This window comes from Hippocampus comes, unplaced genomic scaffold (assembly GCF_001891065.2).
Source record: "Hippocampus comes isolate QL1 unplaced genomic scaffold, H_comes_QL1_v1.1 scaffold237, whole genome shotgun sequence".
NCBI lineage: Eukaryota > Metazoa > Chordata > Actinopteri > Syngnathiformes > Syngnathidae > Hippocampus > Hippocampus comes.
This window is the reverse complement of record NW_017806159.1, coordinates 1,547,293-1,566,387: the sequence shown is the minus strand read 5'-3', so window position 1 is coordinate 1,566,387 and position 19,095 is coordinate 1,547,293. Positions and strand designations below refer to the sequence as shown.

Here is a 19,095-nt window from a genome sequence, read left to right as displayed (position 1 = left end):
GACAAACAACCATCCGCGCTCACACTCACACCTAAGGACAACTTAGAGTGTTCTATTAACCTGCCATGCATGTTTTTGGAACATGGGAGGAAATCGGAGTCCCCGGAGAAAAACCCACGCAGGCACGGGGAGAACATGCAAACTCCACACAGGGAGGAGGCCGGAGCCGGAATCGAACCCTGCCCCTCTGCACTGTGAGGTCGACGCGCTAACCACATTATCTCATCAAGTGTATATAAAGGTTGCAATCCCAGCAAGTGGAGCTTATGTTCTTCGATGCTGCAAATGGAATGAGAAATGCACACAGGCTGGGTAACGTAGTATCTACAAACTTTTATCTGTGAAAAAAAATTATAATAAAGGAACAGAATATGATGTACAAAGCATAAAAATATACATTCAAACACTTTCCACAGATTTGGATAATAAAAAAAAAAAAAGTACTCTGTATAAAGTTGAATTGGTTTGTATCAGCACTTCATTATTTGCATGAACAAACTGTACTCTACTTTCATTGTAAAAAGTTGAAGTTCGCTTCATTTTGATTTTTACATGCTGAGGCGCGAGTGAACAGTTATCTTTTTAGCTTTTTCATTATCCCTGAATGTGTTTTCATGTGATCATAATAACTGAAAGCCATTCAGTCCAATGAAGACTTAAAATTCCCGGAGGTGTAAATAATAGTTGGTCGGAATGTGCTTTGCGATTACAGTCATCATGTAATGAGGATGATAGAACATGACAGAAAATGGATGGATGAAGGAATTTGAATTCCTCAGAAGATGAGGATAAAAAATCTGTATTGGCTCCAGTTTGGGCATGGCGAGTTACTTCTGCGTTAAGAGTCCTTAGCGAGATATTGTTCCAGAATCTCATCAATTACGTCACACTCATAATTGACTTGGCCCAGGTCCAGGTAAGGCACACGGTTGACAAGAAGGCGTCCTATGTTGTGACGCAGCTCAATCAGCCTGAGGGAAAGAGGGAGAGAAGTCAAGATCCGGCGCATTGTTGGAAAAGTGGTCAGTGACACACCACTGAATGAATAAATGCACCCCCCCCCCCCGACTTCCTCACCCACACACACCTTTGGAAGTGATCTGAGCTTGAAGTAGCGTTTGCTGGTTCTGTGGACGAATCTTCAATTTGTATCACCACTCCGCTTCCACTCTGGATCGTTATTTCTTCTGCTTGCTGCAGCTTCTTCCTGAGCTCTTCACACTGGCACGACAGCTTTGCCTTTTCTTCCTCTAGATTCTTCAACTGAGAGATCCCCAGAGGACGGGACATAGCAAGCGTCAGACACAGCAAACAAACAAAAGAAAAAAAAAAAAGACAAGCAAGAAAAAAAAAAAGAGTCGAGACAGAGTTGATCTGGTAATATCAAGCACTCGGTGCAGTTTTAATAACGTTGTGCCTGAACGAGTTCAATGATAGAATATTTTTGGAGAATGTGAACTAAATGTCATGTATTTCTGCATTGTGAAACATTTTGCACTCATTCTGCCCCCTTTCTTCCTGGAGAAAAAGCCTGTAAAACACAGAGTAAAGGAGCCTTCATATGAATGGGGGATAAAGACTTCATTTGGCAACCTAAGCCCCAGAGTCTTGTGAATCTGTTACTTGCGTGTTAGTCCCTGGTAGACATAATATTATTTCCCTTTGGATTTTCGGGAGTGGTTTGCAGGAAGTCACAGGTGTGTGTATGTTTTATGGTAGCCTGAAGGCAAAATGGGGGGTAAGTTTGAGTGTCTGTGTGAGACAGCTCGTTTCCTACCTCAGCCTGATTCCTACTTAAGATTGGATTTGCGCTTGCACATAAACACGACGGTCCTTAATTCATTTTAAAAAAGCGCATTCAAGCACTAAGAAGTTTCTTCATGAGATCGTAAGGCAAAACTTGCGGCTTGTCAACTAGTGTGGACTGACTGGGTGGCCTGGGTGGCCACCAGGTCCAGCAGGGAGTTGGAACACTGACCTGAGAAAGCAGTTGATTCCTCTCCCTGGTTCTTTGATCCAGTTCCTGGACAAGAGAGTCAACTTGCCAAGTGATGTCGCCCAAATCTTCCTCGGCCTGGGCAGGACGAGGGTTCGTCCAAGCACCTTCCAATAAATCAGCTCTGTTGCTCACAAGTTGATTTATTTTTTCTTCAGCTTTCTCAAACAAGTTTTTATAGTCTTTATGCGGCCACGTTTCCTCTGTCTGGGTCGATTGATGGAAACAATTTAATGAAAAGGGCATTTTATTCTGTACTGACTCCTTAACATCTTTTTGTTCCAGTGCCTCTGTAGACCGTGGTACAAATTCGGAGATGTCATCATCATCACTATCTATATACACAATCTGGTTGGAGTTATCTGTGGCCTGAACTTTGCTATTGTTTTCTTCCTTAATTCTTCTTGAAAACTGAGTACCACGTTCGGCGGTTGCAACAACCCCAGCGTCCGTTTGGTCTGGATTTCTGTTCTTCATCTCCTCATCCTCCTTTTCATCTTTTATATTTGGCGCTTGCGTCTGGTTGATGACAAGGGGCGGTGCAAGGGAGGAACTGCTTCCCTCATTGACTGAATCCATAAAGCCTGCTCTGGCATTTTTCAGTTCAGTGGCCTCATTTCTGAGTGGGGTCACATCTCCTGATGACAAAGCATCTGAAGCACTTTGATGTAAGACATTTTGATTACACTTGGTAGGCGTGCTTTGTGACTCTGCAGACGTCCTTCTTTTTTTGCTGTCGAACATGGAAAAAAAAATCACAAAAAGTGCACTTATTTGATGAGGTACATACAAAACAGAGCTACCAACCTGCCTGTAGAAAATCACTCCACATGGAACAATGTTTGTGTGTGTGTGTATGTATGTATGTGTGTATATATATACATACATATATATATATACATATATACGTGTGTATATATATATATATATATATATATATATATATATAAAATCACTGTGTGCCGCTGCCCTTGTTCCTTGTCACTAATATGAATCTATTTCGACTAGCAGTGATCATGGTTAGCCTTAAGTAGCTTTAGCTTTCATCGAACGTCCAACTCATCTGTCAGTTTCCACTGCCCCTGAGCCAGTGAGCCATTATGTCACTGGAGCTACCGAAAACGCAGCAGCGGATTGTCACGCATACTATAAATCGTAATTATCTACCATACTATTTTTACTTGTTTCCAACCTGTTTGAGCAATACAATACAATACATCTTTATTCATATGGCACTTTCACAACAGTGTGTAAAATAACAAGGCCTCAAACTTAGGATACCTACCTTGAAGTTTGGAACAAGGAGAACACGCTTGAAATAATTGGTAAACCATTATTACTGGGTGGGCTGCTCGCTAGAAAGAGAAAAGAAGGAGCATATGTTCATACTTTTTAGCAATTTGCTTTGGCTAAAACAAACTTACGCAATTGCTCTGTGTGTTTAGTTTGGTTACGTGTGAACACTATTTTAAGAAAGCCTAAGGAGCACCAAACAAATAGACTGAGGCCAGTGTGGTAGAGCAGGCTTCGGTTGAGATATGAATTAACCAACTTTGTCAAGTAGCCAGCTAGCATTTCTGAATGGAAGATTTGCAGTTTCCACATACACAATACGTGACAAATTAACAACGTGACAAGACAAATTGGATCCAAACGCAATTTCACTTTTAACTGAAAAAGGAAAAACCCTCTTTGCTTGAGATTATGCCATTACTGGGTTGTTATGGGTTCAAAATGCAATATTATGCGCTTCATATCTCAGGTTCCTGCTCTGGGGTGTCATGCCCATACAATCAGGTTGACTTTTAGACCAATCATAAACATACGTGCATGATTTCAAATCTATATTTCTTTAAAACTACAACTCACAAACAGCGGCAATCCCTGGAGAAGAAGAAACTTCCAGTTCTAACACCCGTGAGGTCGTGGGAGTAGATGGCGAATGGATGATCTGGAGATAAAATGAATTGAAAAAGACATGAATGGGGACATCATGGAAATGTCACTTTTGGTTGCTTGTATAGAAATAGTTGGTCACTTTTGCATCTGTCAATTGATCACGTGTAAAATTAAACAACCAAGTAAATATTTTGCAATGGGCGTACCAACATATCCATATTCTGGAACATTACAGAATAAGAATATAATAGTAAATAAGCATTCAGTGAACCCCGTCAAGCAGCGTGTGATGTCAGCGAGTCTGCATGGGAGTGTCTCGGTGAGCTATGGATGACAGCAACTGCTGGGTATGTTGTTCATTGCATTTATGTGTTTTACTGTTCTCTCAACGTTTGGTCAAGTGCTTTGCTGACTGTGGCTCTCCTATCCCACATGGAATAGTATTACAGTAAGTAAAGTGGAACTTATTCGTTCCATTATTTCGTTCGCAAAACCAGGTAAAGTTCCCCATTGAAATGAAAGGGAATGCAATTCATCTGTTCTAGCTGCTCCAAAAAGTTAGATTTACTTTTTTAATCATTGATATTATTTCCATACGGAATGTAAAGAAGTAAGTGAAAACAGCCTTTATTATGAACAAATAGTGTGTTCCCTATCAAATTACTATTCAACATCATAAGGCTTCTTTATACATCACTGAGGAACTGCTGCGCGCAGTTTGTCTTTATACTCACGCGTTGTTTTGAAAACGTGTTTCAGTTTCACTTTAGTCGGAGGTTGTCGCTATGGCTGGGATTGGGTAGGACAGGACAAGGTGGAGTTTTCTCTACATTTTCTGGCCAATTCCTGACAATGTTTTTACTTTGCGGGACAAGGGACAGAGCGACAACAATTGAGACCATGCCTGCTATAGCAGAAGGACCTGTATGACTCGATGATGCATTGAACTGCATTGTGAAATAATAAACCTTGCTTGAACCTGCTAAGTAGCTGTTGCTTGTTTTGAAGGAATCGTGCTCTGCTGGACAGCCTGTGTGTCTTTCCTCCCAAGATTTACGTACTTGTCTCTTTGTTTGTGTGCATATACGTTAAGTGCTTTCAGGTCCGCAAATCGAAAAGAGTTAACCAAGGTGATGTTCCCAAATTCAACACGTGAAGCGTGTATTCGGAAACTGAGGCTTCCCACTGTATATTGTAAGAACACTTCAAAAATATCACAGAAAATAATCTACAATTTTTGCGTCATGGCTATTTGTAAGATCGATAATATGGAGGGTTCACTGTAGCCTGTAGGTGAATGGAACACACCTTTTGTTGTAGCTTGCGTTTGAGGTCATTCTGCTGCTGTTGAACCGCCTGACTTTGCACCGGCATCTTATTTAGGCGTTGCTCTTCCATACGCCGTTGATTCTCCTCAACCTAATGTAAAAACACATTTAAACGCAAAGCAAAAACAGCTCCGCATACACAAACAGTTTTGGAAAGTTAGGAAAAATAAACATTGATTGCTGGACTTGCTCTTACCTTCTGCTTACTTTTTAGCTTTTTTTTGTCTTCCCTCTCTCTGTCATAAATACATATATCACAAATGGTCAGATTGTAACAACTTTATTAATGATTAGAAGGAAAAACAAAACATGCATACTTTTTCTTGTAGGTTTTTGTGTATGAAGGTTGGTCGTCATCGGAGTCCGCAGCCTCTTCTTCAACCTCACAATTCCTGGCAAAACACATAAATAGTACTGAAATCATGGGATTAAAGACTTGAGTCAAATGAAAATCCTTAGAAGCTGTTTTTTCCCCGAGAGACCAACACACCCGTAATTCCCCATAAAGTGAACGGAAGGAATTTAGAGTAGGTTAACTGAAGGTCAGTCAGGAGGTTTAATGGCTCAATGATTCAGAAACCTTTGTCAACTTAAGATAGCATTTGATTTGAAAAAGCCAGTGAGGAAGTTACCATAAGAAAATATTTACAAAAATTGGACCAGCGACGACAATATCAATGAAAGTTCTATTTTCAGCCATTAAACCCACAAACGTGTTATGAGTTTATTCTCTTACAATTAAGAATTCATTCTTACGAAAAAAAAAACCCCTATGTTCTAGTAACATAGCTTTACTGTCAAAAAAAATAATGCTTTATTCTCCTTATATTTATTCTTAGAACATGTTCTTTTCTACTGAAAATGTATTCTTATTATAATCAGAATTATATTCTCATATTGCAATGTTTTTCATGGAGTGGAGTGTGTGACCTTTGCCTTGTGGTATTAATTTGGTTCCAGTTGTAGACCTAATATGCCTTCAGTAATACTGTAGTGGCTTGGGGAAGTATTTAGTTTATGATGTATTGTCTGGACACATCCTGATAAAACTGAATACCTGAACTGAGGATCAGGATTCATATGACAGAACCAGCTCTCCGGCAGCCTGCTGCAGTCGATGGCATCAGGCAGTTTGCGCCATTTCCTGCAGTGTTCACACATTACCCAGTTTTGATCCGGACGCTTGCTGTAAACAAAAAAAAAAAAAGAAGTACAATAAATCAAGCAGGCTAGGGATCTTCAGCCTGTCTTCGCCTGCAAAAGATGTTTCCTAAATGCTGCGTTTGCACCAGCTTGTGATTCAAATCATCAGTGGACATCAAACATTCAAATCCCATCAATATTTAAATGGGACATTCAGCATCATGGAAAATAACAACCACCCCACACCAAAATTCTCCACTTCTGATATGATCAACTAGGCTGGGCGAGATCCAGAGCCCCTTTCAAGCAAAATGCAGAAACCCCATTAATGCAATTTTTTTTTTTAATGAAAAAAATGGACATATGTGTCTTTCACTGGACAGCAACAACATGCTGTATGGTATATTGTCAAGCCAAAAGGTAAGCGGAGCTGCATTGAGTTTTTGATCCTCAACTTGATCCTGACCACGAAATGTTGGAAAAGCCAAAATACGTCACCTTTAAATAATTTTCTTCTCTCAATGTGAAAACAGGACAGATAAAAACTGACAATGCGATAACTACATATAAAACTGAAAAAACAAAACAAAAAGAAACAAAAGGAAAAATAATCAAATTTCATGATTCTGACTACACACACATTTGGTTTTGTATCAATACAAACCTGATCTCACCTACTTCCACCACTTTGCCTGGGTCGCCACTGGTCAGCCTGAAGTGGATTTCATTGCAATATTCTTCCAGTTTGGTTGTCAAACTGCTCATTGTTTTTCTGTTTAAAAATAAAAAATAAAAAAAAAATCTAGCACATCGACTGATGTTGATGTTCTGTGATTAGCTCACAATGGTAACATTTCAAGATATCGTAGGCACTCTTTACCTGTACTTGTCGTTCTCAATAAAACTTTGCTTGTTGTGCATGGGCTCCAGGAAGTTGCACTCTATGATCCCGATAACACCAACACCTTTGTCGTTTGGCTGTGACATGTCAACAGAGGTATAAAGAGTTTAAGGGCTGAAGTATTCCCCTATCCTACTGAGTGGCAAACAAGTTTGACTATTTTTTTAAGGCAGCAAATGTTGCGTTCTCATCAGGGTTCATCAGGATTCAGTCAAGGTTGCAGATGTTTGCCAAACGGTCGCCAGACATTCACCTGTACTTTTTCTGTCACGAAAAAGAAAAACATTAAAACTGATGACGAACGCATTGCGAATGACCTTGAATGAACTCTGACGAACCCTGAGATTTCCTGGACAAGTTAATAAAGGTCTTGAGATAGATTTATTAAATTTCAATTTCAATAGCCGATAGTTTTACCCAGGAACTAAAACGTTTTTAACTATGGTGAGCAATCAGATGCACTGACTTTCATTGACAACCACTTAAAAGTTCTTCTGACTTGGACCTTCAGGAGCAATAGTGCTGACCCAATTGAATTGAATTTGTAATTGAAATAATTTTAGCAATGGCACTGTTTTCAAATAAACAGATTTAAAACTCATCCTCACAGGGTCGTCCTGATGTCTATGGTGCAAGCGAGTTGGCATTAAGCATCTCAGATGATTATATTTTATTTAAATTGTATTGTAATGTATATTTCATATTTTTGTCATGTTATTCGATACTGCTTCTGAACTGTGCTAGCTGTATGTGGTGCAGTTGTGCAGTTATACTTGTATTTTCGTATCGATGGTTCCTAAAACAGCGATGTGATAGTGGTTGCGTTAAGATGCGAAAATACATTGGGTTCGTCCCATGTATGAAATGTACGGCCTGACGCAGCATTTGTCATTTATCAGGGCCCAAGAAGACCGTGCCTGGGTAGGTAGCACTTTTAAGAGTTCCAGCAATCTTTGGGTTTGCAGCGCTGTACACATGTGAAAGAAACAAGAGCGTCGATCGTCCCTGGTGTTTTATACATATTGTGTTGCTAACATTCACAAGTCAAGACATGAAAAAAAAAATACATTAATTTCAGTCGATTACTGATGTTGCAAAACTCACCTTGAGTTGGCAACCAATGCGCTCGTAGGCCTTTATGAGACGATTCTTGTGATACATCATGATGCCATAGTGGTCTCTACTTTTGGTGTTGTAACCAAAAGTAATGGGGACTCTTTTGGTCTGTCATACAATTTAAGGAAATGACATTGGCACAGCTGACATTCTCACATAATTACATGATCAAAAATAAAAATAAAAAACAATGACATAATTATATTAACGAGAGGATACAAGAAAGATGGGCTTATAGTGGTCTGTTTTGCTGTTGGCCAGACTTTTGACAATCAGCTGAGTTTTCACCTTCTGACCTCGTACAACAACATGCATGCGAGGTTTCAGGTACAAGATACTGCAGTACGCCTGTACGCATGGAAAACCAAAAAAAGTAAAAATACAGTAAGATACACTGCACATAACGTGCCATATTATGTCAGTGGTTGATGTCATACTGTACAATTACTGTGTGAGGCAATGCTTCTTACCCGTAGTGAGTATACACTCTCAGGTACATGTGAGGGGATTCTCTCACCAGGCCGGGTGAAGTCCTCATAGACATCAGACGGAATTTGAATATCGTACCGGTCTGTCTGAAAATCAAACTCCAATCCACCAGTGGATGTCCTGACAGAAAGAAAATAGATCAATTGGGATCAGAATTATAATTATTATAACACAATGGCTTTCCAGTTTTAAAAAATATGAAAGTGCCATTTAAAAAATAGTTTTTGCTAATGTTAAACATTGGCCAAAATGAATAATTCTAAATACTTTGGAAAAATTCATGGCCAATGTGGCAAATGTGCTTAAATGGCAAATTACTCAACCTGATGCCCACACTCTACCTATTAGAAGAAATCATATGAACTTTTAACCTGCGTAGGTTCCAGATGATGATGCGTGTTCCGGTCGTGGAGGTGGAGCAGGTAGATGTGATGGCGCAGATCTCAGTGAGCAGGTCTGTCTCCGTCTTGAAGGGAGAATAGTGCAGAATGTCTTGCAGACTAGCTTTGTGCTCTTCTTTTACATGCAGTACAGTGTGCGTCAAGGACAAAAGATCAGAGACCAAGCTGAGTAGAAATATGACCTAATAAATAGTTACATCTCAAATTACAATGGTAGGAAAACTGTCAGTAGTTCAGGAAAAATAATTAAAAAATAATAATTTTTAAAAATCAGTTACGGGTACATATATTTACGACAAACAGTAAAATATTTCATAATTTTACTTTTTATAATTTAGAATTTAAAGCCAACAAAATTCAAAATTCACCAACGAAAAAATGTGAATCCCGCATGACGAACAATGAAATGATTTTTAATGAGCCTTCTGAAAAGTACATGTACTGTATTGTGTTGATTGACCTGTAAAAGAGTTACACGAGTTTTTCTATTGAGATGCACCTCGTGTATAGAAAAGGATATAGTTGCGGTTTGTGTGCTCAAAGCAAACAATGGGCACGATTATCTGTTGGGCGTTGATCTCTTCCAGGTACGTTTGAGAGAGCATCCCGACGCACGACGCATTGTTGGACCTGGAAAAGACTAATGCGTCTTTCCCAAGACGCATGGATCCAGATTTGAAACCGTTGCCATACATCCCAATGGGCTCCACACCATTTACGGCAACTTTGTCGCTGTAGCCGAAGCTTAAAAAATACAGAAAGAGGCACATGTGAAACAAATTGCAGTTTTACAAAAATAAACAACCAGATGGAAGTATAATTCTAATTACCGATCAGCAGAAGAGCTTGAGCAAGGCTTTGCTAATAATAATGTTCAGTTTTGATTGGCTGACAGGGACAGGGAGGTATTCATTTCACAATATGTTCACTATTGCTCTTGCAGTTTGCATTATTGTGTTGAATTATACTGAGTGACATTTCTTGTACATAATATATAAGAGAAATATATATGTGGTTTAGCATTAAAACGGGTAAAATATCAGACACGGCTCTAAATGTGTAAAGACAGAAATTTCAATGCTACTTTTTTATTGGGTTTCAATCTGATTGTACTAGTGTACTAAATATTGAAGCACTATTCCTCTGCAACAGATCAGAGGCACCTTTTTAACTACATCGTATTTTAAAGGAGAAGAAGCTGAACTACAACCATCACTCAATGCAACACGGGTATAGAAACAGAAGTTCAGAACATTCAATCAGATTCTGAAATTCTCATATCCATTTAGAAATGATAGTGGAGACAATAATTTATTGATCGTATTTTTTTGCCGTTTTTAGTCTCCATGTTCAAGGTGTGGCTACCTGAGCATTTTGTGCATGGCCTCGTGGTCCAGACCATTCCCATTATCCATGAAACTGAGGCATTCATGTCCTTCGACAACAGTCTTATCGATCCAGAATGCATCGGCCTGGACATCTGGATCGCAGGCATTGTCTGTCAGAATGAATGAGAGCAGCTGTTTGTTTTCTTGTTAACATCAAGTAGTGTTGGCGGAACAAAAGAATGTCTGGACGAGTGTCAAACGGACACACTCATTATAATGACAATTGCCACTGATATATCTTGAAAGGCATTGTGGTCTGCAATTCAAGTAAATTTGGAATGTCGAAATCGTAGGGCAATGCAGCATTTAGCAAAACCATTAATCATTCAGTTTGTATGTGCCAAGTTCACTCCTTGGCTTTTGTTGCAGTTTATGACCATAATTTGAAGGGGGCAAAGTCCATAAGCATATCTAAGTGAGTGATAAGAAATCATGGAAAAATAGCATTCCCTAGGGAAAATCGAAAGTGAGACTAAATTAAGCACGCTACATGCAGATATCATGGTGAGCCAATATCACCATAGAATGTCTGAGATTAATCAATTTCACTCCCAAAAACTGAGGTATTCAATTAACTTCATATTAACTGAATTAAAGAGACGCTGTATTATGAGAAGTGCATAGTGGTCAAAATTCCACACTTTTAAACTGCAAGTAGACAATTTACAGATATTCAAACAGCAAAACACGAGTTTGCTGACAGGGTGGAAATTTTTGTCAAATGTTGGCCTTTTATGAGCACATGGTGAACCTTTCCTTAGCAAATTTTTCAGGAGAAACCTGATTCTGTACTGTTTAACAAACATATTTTTAATTTCCGGAAGGTTTTTATATCACTTGATTTTTCTCTGACGGTGATCATTAAATTTGACAACATCCAACTGCAATATTCTGTCGTTTATCTTCGATGTTACGTTCCAGATCACCCTAATACACAAAAAACAGCAAAGTAGTGACCATTCATTTATTTTAATATTTCTATATTGTAAAGCTTTATGCAGTATGTCAACAATATATGCACGCAAGGTGCAGGTATTATTTTGGTCCACCTGGGGTCAACATTCTGACTTTCTACACTGTAGTATCTGCTTTTCAAAGACTGGGTGGGCCTGTTAAGTGACAGTGAAGTCTGTGAATGATAACACAGGTCTATTGCAATTTTTAATCAGAGATGACTTTATGTGTCATTATGTCTCCTAACCCTATGTATATAACCCTCCACGCTTCCGATTTCAGATTATTTTGGGGTAGAAAAAAAAACAACTTTTATACTCAAGAAATTACAGTATGTAACTGAGATTTTTTTTTCTTTCTTGTATTCCACTTAGGTCATGATGACTCACCTATGAGCTCAGCAATGGCACTGAAAGGCCAGGTGTGGCTGGTAGAATTGGTATGAAGGTACTTGGGAGAAAGCTGCAAATGAAGCAAAAACAATGACAACAGATCTTCAGTAAACATGCCTGTGAAACTTGTCATTTACCCCACCGAAACACATTTTATTTCAGATTTGGATTCTTGTCAGTTCAGCACAATATGGCTAAAGATGGTGATGACAATGAATTATGATGTCATACTGATAAACCCTTTAAAGTAGCTTTCATTAAAAAACAAAAAAAACAAAGCAAGAATGAAGATGATAATCCAGGATAGCAAGATCCGTACTTGGCTGTCAGTACATTTGGGTGGACAAATGCAACACTCCTTTTTTCTGAATCCACCCTGTCGCAAACATGCACTTAGGTCAAAACATGGCATTGACTGTGTGGGATTTCTTCACTGTTTTGAGGAAGACATTTTGTGAATTCCTTGCACCAAATGTTCTGCAAACAATCCACAAGTAGAGGGGCCTAACAAGCTTCAACACAACAGCGTCTCCAGTTGCAACAACTTCAACAAATCTTATCAGCCACTCAAACACGGTCATCGCTCAAGCAGTATTTTCATAGTTTACAAAGAAACTGCCTGAAAGCCAGTCGCAAAGAAAGACTTGTTTACGTTGCCGCAGCTTTTGGAAAAGTATTAAACTTTGTACCAGAGAGGATCTGAGGGCTCACACAACCTCTGATTTCATCATGGAAATTATGGCGGTTGACACCCAACCCTTTGCAATCGTTGAGGACACTGGCTTTTGTTGGCCAATAAACCATTTGGTGCCACGGTTTGTACTTCCGAGCCGCGACTATTTTTCAAAAGAATGTTTGCCAGCAAAATATGATGTAATCTCCAGACTCTTGCGTATGCTGATAGATGGAAATAAGTACATCAGGGTTTATTACTGATTTTTGGATGTGTGATTTTAGCCTTGCTAGCTTGCTACGCATGATGCATATTGGCTGGATGAACACTTCCTGAATTATGAATAAGCCGCCACTAAATATTATTAGGGGTTATTATTCATAATTCAGGAAGTGTTCATCCAGCCATGCCACTAAATATTATTAGGTGTTATTATTCATAATTCAGGAAGTGTTCATCCAGCCACTATGCATCATATTGGCCCGCCACTAAATAATGATTTTTTTTTTTAGGCTGATGACGATTTTTGGCAGACAAAAATAACTATTCATTAGCCAATTAAAAAATGTGTATACATATATTTGCGTTTGGTACAAGTGTGTTCCGACTACAGCTCTATTCCAGATCATCTTTACGTTATGAGACCTATTTTATTGGGTAACACCTGTATTAAGTTAAATGATATGAACACTGTACACTTACAGAACACTTTCAGAGATATTGCTGTAGGCTACATTTATTAATAATAGTCAAATTAGTTGTAGTGCTTGCTCCTTATCTCATCGCTTCTGCTAATTTAGACGTCGTGTTTGACCAGGCAGCGTTTTAAATTCAGCTAAAGGAATTTGACCGTTGACGAACGGCGATATGTCGTGAAAACGCTGTAAGTAGATTGTTGCAGCCGAGAAACCCCTTATTTTCGACTACTTACAGTGCTCAGAGGAATGCCGCGGTCCTGCCGTACAGCCATTGCAGTTCTTGGCGGCGGAAGTGACGTCTTACAGGACCTCCAAGCATTTAAGTGCAAACATTGATGTACTGTGTCAGTGTTGAAAACGTTTATGTACTGTGTCAATGCAAATAAGTGTGACTTTTACATGTGTTTACCATGCGATATTAATATAACCGATCTTATTTTTTAGTTTTTTTACTTACACATGGCTAGCATTTTTTTAACTATCCTTCGTCACTCAACATACGGTCAGTTTCGTTTTCTACGGATTTCAGAGTTTAAAAAAAAACGGAGTGAAAACAGATGTGCCGTGTTGATGAAAAGTCTGACTTTTACATGTTTTTAGCGTGGGATGTAACGATAACCGATCTTGCATTTATTTTTGTACTTACACATTTCTAGCACGTGCATACGTGTCCGTGTGCGTGCGGACAAAAATAAATTTATTAGAAGCAAAAGACCACATCTAAACAAGGGGTGACAATAGCTCTCGCTGTGGTAAATTTTAGAACTACAGTTGTCAATCGTAATAGGCGGGCACAGATAATTTTGGTTTGATTATCACTGATGCCGATATTTAAAATACCTGGCCTGGCTATACCCATTTTATTCCTTCACTGTTATTAGCAGACACTTTCGATGTTCCAATTTTGTATTATTGTAAAACAGTGAATATCAGTGAAACAATACAAACGGCTTGTTTTAACTGCACATGAGGTTCTCTCAAATAAAACTGAAAAGCCAGTTAGTCATCTCACAGCAGAAGAGGACAGCGACTGACTTTTTCATACCTTTGCAGATGGAGATGAGATCAGTGGAGAAAATCGGTTTCATTTTAAGGGATTGGCCTATCACCATTCCCCCAAAATTAAGGAAAACGGCCTTGATACTGATCCTGGCCAATCGATTGGTGCACCCCTCGTCAATTGCGTTGCATGGCATATCAAGATGGGAAATAATTTGCCGCTTTCTATGGCTTTGGGTAAAATAACATGACATAACGTAACCTCTTAATTTACTTAATTTTTAATTTCAACTTTGACATGGTCCTTTCAACATCTGCAATAATTTAAACAATAACACATATCTTAACATAGACAAGGCTAAAACTTAGCAGGAATTGGTAAAAGTAATTTTGGAACACTTAAATCATATTTCCCTTAATACCCAAAATGGCATGTAAACAACATAAAATATAAGTATAAACCGGGGGCTGTGAGATCCAAAAACAATCAAGAGACACCTCAAGACTAAACAGAACATTCTCGAGGTCAGACATCAGAAGACGAATGTTTAGTCGATAAAATTGGTGGCGCTCGTTAGTTGTATTCAAGTACAGTACACGGCTACTGAATATTTGAAAGGGGTCCACACCCCAACACCACAATTTAAGATGCGGGTGGCCAAAACACAACAATGCAAAATAAATCCATTGCGGGTCCTTTCTTATAAATTAGTGAGGACAACATTCAAGACGGTCTAAATATACTCCCAACGCCTGCAAAAAAAGCACAATTAAATAGTTTACCACACAGCCTCTCTGCTTTTTAAATACATATTTGGTGTATTTTTGTGCAGATCTTTGAAAAAATGTTCAAATAAATTGCAGTTTTCATATGTAGCAGTTAACAAAAATGCACTGTGCCCATTTTCAGAGTCCCATTCCATTCAGTTCTCCATGTCATCCAGGAACTCTTCCTCAATGATACGCTCAAGCCTGTCCAACACGGCATCTGCGCTGGCTGCTGGGTAGTCTGCTACCTGAGCCGCGTGAAATGAGTGGTTATGAGTGGGCGGCCCCTGGAAGGAACAGCATAGGGTAAAAAGGAAAGGTAACAAGTGGGTGATTGAGGACATGGAACATTGGGTGAGGAGTGGGAATTCCAGGTGCTCGGTAGCAGATTCCTCACTCAGCCCGTTGAGGGTCTGCAAAACAGGTGCACAAAATTCCATTAAGTGATTTTGCATTTATCAACAAAGAGTTCAATCTATATCTGATTTTACCCCGTAACGTTGCTGTATTCCCTCCAGTATTCGGACAACGTGGGGCTTGCAATCCTGTTCACCCTCTATCAGCGCACTCTCCGGACCGCTGTACTGGTTCACATCGACTTCTGGAACAAATGCCCACCGATACCTGCACACAGAATGTGGTGTCTTTATTGTTTGCTTTTTAAAAGTACAGATGCCTGAATTGAGAATCGGTTCTTTCCTAGCCAGAGCCCTCAGAGCTACATTTAATGCTGTGTTTCCCTCATGTCCCTCATCCATACTTGCAAAACAAAAATCGTCATCAGTCTCACTGATTTATCAGGCTCCTTCAGGAACCAGGACTTCAACCACCCTTCCCATTTGCATTTCACTCACTGAGTTTTCCTGCTGTCTGTATGTCTGTCTCCCAAGTTCCTGACCCAAATACTTTTGATTAAAATTTGACTTGGCAGAAGGTTTCAAAGGGTTTAAAATTCCCAAATGTTGGCAATGAGTGCCCATTACTTTAAAAATCCATTACATTTGACCTTGCTTACTGGTGTCATGTCTTTTGAGAGACAAAAAAAAAGACTGCATTTTGTGATATCTCTGTCTTGATTTTTTTCCAGACTTTTTTGCTGTTGCACACATGTTTTTGGGGAGTTTTCCCATTTTGTATTTGTGTGTTAGACTGTCCCGCACAATCAGCGGCTGAACCCCTCTTAAGTGAGGAGTAGGACTCATGACACAGAATATAGGCCACTGCCCAAACAATCAATGTAGCACCACATCTTCATATGATGACATTCCTTTTCCCAAATAAGAGCGCTTACATCTGAAAGAGTGGTATCCTCTCCGGGGGGAAGGCTAAGGATGTATCCAGAAACTTGCAAGCCGACAGATACATGTCCAACTCTGCCTGGGAGAAATTCACAGGAGCATTTCTGTCGAAGGCTCCACGTACGACTTTAGACAGCCTGGGAACACAATTATTATATTAGTATATATAGCAGTTACCTATAATGACATGGTCAGGATTCTGAGATTTAAAAAAAATGAGCTCACTTTGAGACATCTTTTTCTACCAGCAGAGCTTTCTCGAGACGTGCAAATATGCGAATCTGAGAAAAAAAACAAGCAAATGATTATTACAATTATTAGACTGTATGGGCTGTGGTTGAAAATTGTTTAAAATATTTACCAGCTCTGTGACCATTATCGGCCAAAGAGATGTCAGGTGCTGGCAGGAAATCCGCAGCAGAAGAACACGGAACATCAAGAATATCTGAGCGGAAACAGCTGGGCTGGGATTCATTCGTAAAGCCTCCGTGAGGCGCTCTGGTAGGGAACAATTTTGTTCACATCACGACCCATTGATTGGAAATGTAAAAGGAGAACGTTTGTAAATTTGCTCACTCACAACGAACTTAACAGTACTCAATTCTGATTAGGTAATAGATGGAAAAATTATTTAAAGATGCATTAAAAAAACACAAATATTTGGTACAAATTGACATGCTTGTGACAAAGTATTTGATCCTCAAGAATCAGCAAGATGAGAGTTGAATTCATTCTTTCACCATGCTCAGAACTCTCAACACTGTGTCCTCAAATCATCTTTACCGATTACAATGAATGGAAATGCTATTGGCTATGGAGTTTCACCAATTGTGTGTTACATCTGTTTAAAATGAACATACTGTCAAACAAACAAAAATTGGAGAGTGTAGCAGAGTATCAAACTACCCCGACTGTCCATAATATTCGGAAACGTCTCACCTTGAATGAGGGGTAGATAGAGATGATACTGATCGAGTTCTCCACTAAACATTGCAAATGCCTGCCGCTTGAGGAGCATGGGTTTCTGGTCGACATTGGCAAACAGCTTCAAGGAGCCACTTTGCATGCCTACAATAGTCAAAATCAAGTGTGGTGTTCACATAATTGTCCCTTCTCCTGTATCTGCCATGTCATCAAGATGCGTGTACTCACTGATGAGGTCTTTAAACATGGTCTTCTCGTGAGTCAGTAAGTGGTCAATTATGGCTTTCCAACTGGATAGAACACACACAAAGATTCTTTATTAGACATTAATCATGCATCATCGCCGCCGAGGAATATAAATAAACATTAAAAGTAAAGATGACGAGGAAAATGTTAATTCAAAAACCTTTCAGATGCAGAAGTGGGGATGCTGTGTGTTAAACATAAAAACAGAATACAATGATTTACAAATCTTGTTCAACCTATAAGTACACTGATTTGAATGAAACGACAAAGACAAGATATTAAAAGTTCAAACTGATAAACTTTCCTGTTTTCTTAGCAAATAATCTTTAACTTTGAATTCCATGATTGCAACAAGTTCCCAAAAAGCTGTAATGATGAAAGAGCGTGGTACTAAATTGGTCTGCTTGAAGTCCAGACCTGCCTCCCATTGAAAATGTGTGGCGCATCATTAAGTGTCAAATACGAGAAAGCCCAGCTGAAGCTGTACATCAAGCAAAAATGGGAAAGACTTTCACCTACAAAGCTTCAACAATTAGTGCGTTCGGGTCCCAAACATTTATTGAATGTTGTTAACGGAAAAGGCGATTTAACTTTTTTGGAATGTGTTGCAGCCACAAAATTCTATTCTAGTTATTATTTGCTAAAAACGATATCAGTTTGAACATTAAATATCCTGTCTTTGTAGCGCATTCAAATATACGTTGAACATGATTTGCAAACTATTGTATTTTTAACACAATGTCCCAATTTCATTGGAGTTGGGTTAGTATATCAATGATCAAACTACCTGGGTGCACAGGAGGCATCCATTGTGAAGAAAAGGGGATCCATGAAGAGCTCAAAAACCTCTTTCCTCCAGGCTCTCTTGCTGTAGGCATAACCACTCAAGCTGCTCAAGAGCTGCGCTCCGGCCTCAAAGCTGGGCATATTGTAGGCACTACAAAGAGAGAACTTCATTTTAGCATCTAACAATCCTAAAGTACCAGTACTTCTTCTTCTCCTTTCGGCACGTCCCTTTTCAGGGGTCGCCACAGCGAGTCATTAATTCCCATCCGTCCCTGCAAACCGCCCTATCAACTCGCATGTCCGTCTTGGCAAAAGTTTTACGCCGGATGCCCTTCCTGACGCAACCCTCCCCATTTCTCCGGGCTTGGGACCGGCACCGGGGAACAGTGTACCCCCAGGGGAGTAAAGTACCAGTACTTACATGGTGAAAAATAAAATAGTTACCTATGATTCTTCAAGTAGGGGAAAACGTAGTACATTAGACGAGAAATGAGAGGCACTGCTTTCTCCTTCTCGTCACTGCGGTACACCATATCAAGAAGTGGTGCCAAGACCTACACAAAGAGAGGGGAGGAAAAAAATAAAAAAGACAACACACACATTATTCTCCCCGCGGGAGCAAGCTGTTGTGTGTGTAGCCACTCTCACACACACACACACACACACACACACACACACACACACACACACACACAC

At 39.5% G+C, this 19,095-nt stretch overlaps 2 protein-coding genes across 5 annotated transcripts in view; both read right to left on the bottom strand.

The window, feature by feature from the left end:
* Positions 1-313: 313 nt before the first annotated feature.
* morc3a (MORC family CW-type zinc finger 3a) lies at positions 314-13,713 on the bottom strand. Its single transcript, XM_019895449.1, has 19 exons — positions 13,612-13,713; positions 12,005-12,077; positions 10,639-10,771; positions 9,794-10,017; positions 9,244-9,400; positions 8,854-8,992; positions 8,603-8,731; positions 8,372-8,491; positions 7,247-7,344; positions 7,031-7,138; positions 6,281-6,409; positions 5,541-5,615; positions 5,420-5,459; positions 5,204-5,314; positions 3,866-3,947; positions 3,282-3,351; positions 1,979-2,729; positions 1,088-1,263; positions 314-971 (listed from the first exon to the last, which is right to left on the bottom strand). The coding sequence occupies exons 1-19, from the start codon at positions 13,648-13,650 to the stop codon at positions 839-841; spliced, it is 2,787 nt and encodes a 928-aa protein (XP_019751008.1). The 5' UTR covers positions 13,651-13,713; the 3' UTR covers positions 314-838.
* A 931-nt stretch (positions 13,714-14,644) lies between these two features.
* Positions 14,645-19,095, bottom strand: part of dop1b (DOP1 leucine zipper like protein B) — a 23,028-nt gene continuing 18,577 nt past the window's right edge. For all 4 annotated transcript variants that reach the window (XM_019895448.1, XM_019895446.1, XM_019895445.1 and 1 more), the window contains 9 exons: positions 18,844-18,953; positions 18,401-18,550; positions 17,596-17,657; positions 17,383-17,511; positions 16,805-16,941; positions 16,669-16,724; positions 16,437-16,580; positions 15,637-15,769; positions 14,645-15,558 (listed from right to left, as the gene is read on the bottom strand). In XM_019895448.1, coding sequence (XP_019751007.1) covers positions 15,301-15,558; positions 15,637-15,769; positions 16,437-16,580; positions 16,669-16,724; positions 16,805-16,941; positions 17,383-17,511; positions 17,596-17,657; positions 18,401-18,550; positions 18,844-18,953 — 1,179 coding nt within the window. In that variant the 3' untranslated portion in view covers positions 14,645-15,300. The remainder of the gene's footprint in view (positions 15,559-15,636; positions 15,770-16,436; positions 16,581-16,668; positions 16,725-16,804; positions 16,942-17,382; positions 17,512-17,595; positions 17,658-18,400; positions 18,551-18,843; positions 18,954-19,095) is intronic.